The sequence below is a fragment of the Coffea eugenioides genome, chromosome 11 (genome assembly GCF_003713205.1).
Source record: "Coffea eugenioides isolate CCC68of chromosome 11, Ceug_1.0, whole genome shotgun sequence".
Lineage (NCBI taxonomy): Eukaryota > Viridiplantae > Streptophyta > Magnoliopsida > Gentianales > Rubiaceae > Coffea > Coffea eugenioides.
The window spans coordinates 15563827-15569719 of NC_040045.1; the positions used below are offsets into that span (position 1 = coordinate 15563827).

At 44.0% G+C, this 5893-nt stretch overlaps 1 protein-coding gene across 1 annotated transcript; it reads right to left on the reverse strand.

The window, feature by feature from the left end:
• Positions 1-414: 414 nt before the first annotated feature.
• On the reverse strand, positions 415-3992 carry LOC113752001. Its single transcript, XM_027296146.1, has 6 exons — positions 3795-3992; positions 2194-2985; positions 1767-1872; positions 1176-1412; positions 656-1094; positions 415-574 (listed from the first exon to the last, which is right to left on the reverse strand). Exons 1-6 carry the CDS (start codon positions 3990-3992, stop codon positions 415-417), a joined length of 1932 nt encoding a protein of 643 aa, XP_027151947.1.
• Between the last annotated feature and the right edge of the window lie 1901 nt (positions 3993-5893).

The window sequence follows — 5893 nt, forward strand, 5'->3', positions numbered from 1 at the left end:
TTCCCAAGTTTTAAGATTCGTTTTAATCAAAGCCCGAAGTAGAGTACCAAGTGTGTGATTGACAACTTCTGTTTGTCCATCGCTTTGTGGATGACTGGTGGTGGAGAATAACAACCTAGTGCCAAGCTTAGACCACATTGTCTTCCAAAAATAACTCAAGAACTTTACATCTCTATCACTAACAATGGTCTTAGGCATGCCATGCAGACGGACAATTTTTTTGAAAAACAAAGTAGCAATATGAGATGCATCGTCAGTTTTGTGACAGGGGATAAAATGTGGCATCTTAGAGAATCTATCAACCACGACAAAGATGGAATCATTACCTCTTGGCGACCTAGGTAGGCCTAAGACAAAGTCCATAGACAAGTCTACCCAAGGATAGTGAGGAATAGGCAATGGGGTATACAGGCTTTATGGATTTGTTTTAGACTTTGCCTTATGACAAGTGACACATCTACCAGCCATGCGTTCAACATCCCTACGCATGTGCGGCCAGTAAAAGTGCTCTTGTAACATGGCGAGAGTCTTAAGAATGCCAAAGTGTCCCATGAGACCACCACTGTGTGCCTCTCTAACCAAAAGATCACGAATGGAAGAGTTAGGGACACACAATTTATCCACATAAAATAAAAAACCATTGTGCAAGAAATACTTTCCATGTGGACTCTTTATACAAGATGCATAGATTTCCCCAAAGTCATGGTCATGGGTATATATCTCCTTGAGTATCTCAAACCCTAGCAACTTGGCATCAAGAACAGCAATCAAAGAATGTCTACGAGATAAAGCATTAGCTACCACATTCGTTTTGCCAGTTTTGTATTTAATGACATAGGAGAAAGTGTCAACGAAACTTACCCATTTGGCATGTCTCTTACTTAACTTAGGTTGCCCTTTGAGATACTTCAATGACTCGTGATCGGTGTGTATCACCAACTCCCGAGGGCGAAGATAGTGTTGCCAGGTCTCCAAGACCCTTACCAGTGCGTACAACTCCTTGTCGTACGTAGGATAGTTTAAGGCAGCTCCTCCCAGTTTCTCGCTAAAGAAGGCACAAGGCCTTTTGTCTTGCATCAGGACGATGCCAATACCTACACCAGAAGCGTCACATTCGATTTCAAAAGTTTTGTTGAAGTTGGGTAATGCTAACACAGGTGCGTGTGTGAGTTTGCTTTTGAGGGTAAGAAATGCTTGTTCTTGGGCTTCCCCCCAATGGAATTTGTCATTCTTCTTGGTCACGACAGTCAATGGGGTGGCAATGGTGCTAAAGTCTTTGACAAAATGCTGGTAGAAGCCTGCCAACCCAAGAAAGCTGCGCACCTCCGGAACGGATGCAGGAGTTGGCCATTGCTTGATGGCTTCAATCTTGGACTCGTCCACTTTGATCCCCTGTGAGCTCACTACATATCCTAAGAATACAAGCTCGTTAGTACAAAAGTTGCACTTCTTAAGGTTAGCGTATAGACGCGCCTGTCGAAGTGCCTCGAGAACTAATCTCACATGCTCCAGGTGCTCTTGTTCACTACGACAATATATCAGAATATCGTCAAAGTAAACAATAACAAATTTGCCAATGAAATGCCTCAAAACATGGTTCATTAGTCGCATAAATGTACTAGGGACGTTAGTCAACCCAAAAGGCATGACTAGCCACTCGTAGAGACCATGTTTGGTTTTGAAGGCCGTTTTCCATTCATCGCCTTCTCTCATTCTAATTTGATGATAGCCACTCCTTAAATCAATTTTGGTGAATATTATAGCACCATCTAGTTCATCAAGCATATCATCTAATCTAGGAATAGGATGACGATATTTCACAGTGGTGGCATTAACGGCCCTACAGTCAGTACACATGTGCGAAGTACCATCCTTTTTGGGGACAAGTACCACAGGCACAGCACAAGGACTGAGACTCTCTTTTACCCAACCCTTACCTAGTAGGCCATCAACTTGCCGTTGAAGCTCCTTTGTCTCCTCAGGGCCCATGCGGTAAGCAGGTTTGTTGGGTAGTGGCGCTCCAGGAATCAGGCCAATTTGGTGCTCGATTCCCCGAATGGGTGGTAAGCCATCAGGGACCTCATCAGGGAAAACATCCTCAAATTCCTGCAAAAGAGTGACCATACTCGAAGGCAATGCCTTATCGAGCTCAGCAACATCTAAGAGCACATGTTTGCAAATCATGAGAAGTACAGGCTGATCAGAATTCATAACTTTTCTCACGTCCTTGGCCTTAATGATCATGTTTTGCTTCCTAGTGGTAGGTGTAGTGGGTGATTTGTCATGCGTAACACTAGGTGTGCTCACTTGACCCTTGGTCGATTGCTCATTTGTAGAAGCAGAGCTCTTGCCAGGGTCGGCCGTCTTTGGCTTTCGCTTTTGACGGTCTATGTCACACTCCCGTTGCAATTTCAATTGGTTCTCATAAACTTGTGCAGGTGTGAGTGGTGTGAGGACCTTACGCTTGCCATCGTGCAAAAGGGTGTACTTATTTGCCCTTCCATCGAATGTGACGTGTTTGTCAAATTGCCAAGGTCTCCCCAAGATGACATGTGTAGCATGCATAGGCACTACGTCACATACAACTTCATCAGTGTAACTACCAATGGAGAAGGGAATGCATACCTGTTTGAAGACACGTACCTCGCCATCCTCACTTAGCCATTGGAGGCGGTAAGGATGTGGATGTCGAGTAGTTGGGAGCTCTAAACTCTCAACCATGAGCAAGCTCGCCACATTCGTGCAACTCCCACCATCGATAATGAGGCTACACACTTTGTCACCGATCTTACAACGAGTGTAAAATAGGTTCTCTCTTTGTAGTTGCTCGTCCTTCTTAACTCGGGCGGTTAGCACTCGTCGTGCCACCAAGCAACCTACTTCTCTTTGTGTAGGCGAGCAAGCATCCGCAGCTGAATCATCTTCCAGGTAGTCGTTGTTGACCAATTCGGGCACCTCCTCACAATCGTCATCATCGGACACGATCTAGCCATTGTGAGTGATTAACATGACTCGTTGGTTTGGACATTGAGATTGAATATGTCCAAACCCTTGGCATTTAAAGCACTTGATGTCCCTACTCCTAGTCTTAGGCGTCTCAAGAGGTGCCTTCGAAGCGGATCTGGATGCATCAACAGCTTTGTTAGGGGTAAAATGGGTATTGCGGGCGGAGGCATTACCTTGAATTCAGCTAGAAGAAGTTGGGGTAGCCGAATGTCCAGTTTCGTAGGTCGCTCTTCGTGGTTGGTTGCCCCTCCATGAGGTCGAGTTAGAAGATTGGAAGGTACGGGCCCCACGCCTCAATTTCTTTCCCCTCTCAGCCTTGATGGCTAACTCAAGAAGGTCATGAATGTCCACATAATGTTGGAGCTCCAAGGCTTCCTGAAGGTTAGGATTGAGACCTCTAAGAAACCTGGCCATGGTCGTTTTGCCATCCTCTTGCATGTTTGCCCTCATCATGGCTATCTCGATCTCCTTGTAATAATCCTCCACACTCATGTTGCCTTGAGTGAGGTTTGCAGTTTGGAGTGGAGATCTCGATTGTAATAGTTTGGAACGAATCTCTTATGCATCAGTGCCTTGAGCTCTCGCCAAGTTCGGACTCGTGGTTCTCCCATTCTCCTTCTATGGGTCCTCACGTGGTCCCACCAAATTAGTGCGTAGTTGGTGAACTCAACGGCGGCAACTTTAACCTTTTGTTCCTCACTATAGTCGTAGCAGTCGAAGACCATCTCAATGCGGCCTTCCCATTCCAAGTAAGCTTCGGGATCACTCTTGCCTTTGAACGCGAGAACTTGAATTTTGAGTCCCTTGAGTTCGTTTTTAGACGTGTCCCTCGTAGGCCTCTCAGCACGTTCATCATCCTCACTACCCGAGTAGGCTTCACTATTTGCTCCCCTGGTGTCACGGTTACTCCAGTTGTGAGATCTAGATCGAGAGTCTCGTGTGAGACTCTTGGAGAGTTCATCAAAGCGAGTGTGCAATTCCTCCATTTGTTGCTCACTAACTCGCCTGAGCTCGTTCTTCATGGCGGTGAACATCAAGGAGTAGTCAGTGGGTGGCTGTTGTTGCTCCATGTCTCTCTTGATGCCCTGCAAAATGTTAGTAACAAGAAGAAATAGTGCAAATATATCCTCACTTTACTCCCTTAGTGTATCACTCTCGCTCGTGTTTATCACTCAAGACACTCTCTAAGCAATCTTACCCAATGCCTTTACCTGTCGGTTGAGGTGGATAAGAAATGCTGCTCGAGTCCAATAATCGTCACCAACTTTTCCCACAAGAGTAGGCAAGAGTGCAGGACACAATTGGGTGAGATTTTGAGATGGAATGGACGAAATTTGAAAGGTTATGGGCGGTGGGCAGACTTAGGAATGACGCTAAGAAAGGAAGCCCTAGGTTTCCTAAGATGTAGGAGTGGTTCCTAAAACGTAGGAGTGAAAGTAGGAGTGGTTCCCTAAAGCAAGGAGAGAAAATAGGAAAGTGTCCAAGTGAAACAAAGAGTTATCCAAGTATTTTTCTTAGTTTCCTAAATTAATTGGGAAAACAAGTTGGTTTTGGAAACTCCTTAGGAAACCTCTCTTGAACAAACCTTTAGAAACTTCCAAATTCCTCTCCAAAACAGATTTGGATTCTTTCCTTCCTTTAACCGAAATTTCCAGATTTTTTCTCCTTCTTGAACCCTTTCCCAAGGTCGGCTAATTCCCTATAAAAACCCCTCTCTTCACAGCCGCACCTTTCTCCAAGAAATTCGGCCCCCTTCACACTTCAAGGAACAAACAATTCAGCTCCCTCCCTCTCTTTGCAAGGCAAGGCAGCTTTGGTTCTTGTTTCAAGACAATGGCCTCCCAAGATAATGTGAGCAATGTCACTCAAGGATCCCCCTAACGGGCTGCTCAAGAAGCTCCGAAGAATTTTGTTCCTAAGCCAAGAAAGCCCCGTATGGATGCAAGAACGTACAAGAAACTTTTTATTCGATGGGAAGTTCAAGTTTTCAAGACACAAGATGGCCAAGAATTCCTTTGAGTTGTCAAAGGTCAAAAGCCAAAAAAAAATTTGGAAAACTGTTGCAGCGGCGGACTATTCATCAGCGGCAATGGTTTATGACTGTAGCAGGGTATGGTTCATATGGGGATAGACGGGGCCCGACCTGAACTGCGTTAGCAGTACTGTTTCATCCGAATTTTTTTTTTTTTTTTTTTCCTTGTGTTTGTTTCTTGTTGTTCTTGCTTCTTGTAGTTGGCTTGGTAATTTCTTGAAGTTCTTGGATTGCATAGTGGGTTCTTGAAAAAAAAAATCTTGATACTTTGAAAACCCTAAAAATCATCCTCTTGAATCTTGAAGTGCGGCTACCTTATTTTCTTGAACTGGCAAGTTAGAAAAACAAAAAAAGGAAGAAAGAAGGAAAAAAAAAGAGGCAGCCTTGCCTTGAATGGTTTCCAAATCTTGATTGATATCTTAATTGATTTCCAAATCGTGATGGGTTTCCAAATCTTGATTGATATCTTGATTGATTGCCAAATCTTGATTGATTTCCAAATATTGGTTGACTTTCAAATTCTAGCCAAGTACAATTGGGTGAAGATAATCTTGACAAATGGAGCATGTGCAATGGTTCGCGTTCATAATCAAGTTGAGTTGGCGACATGGTTCTTGGATTGCATTTAACAAGACATTCTCCGAGTTACTCCTTTGTAAGCAAGCACTCGATTTGAGGACAAATCGTCTTTCAAGAGGAGGAGAATGATGAGAACATGAAGATTTGGATTCCCTTCAAATTCAAGGGAATTCAATTGATGGTTGATGGTGCAATCGGGTTCAAGAATCATTGAAGATTTGTCATGCTTATTTCTTGTTATTTATTTAAGTAAGTTTCCAGCAATACTTGTTAGTT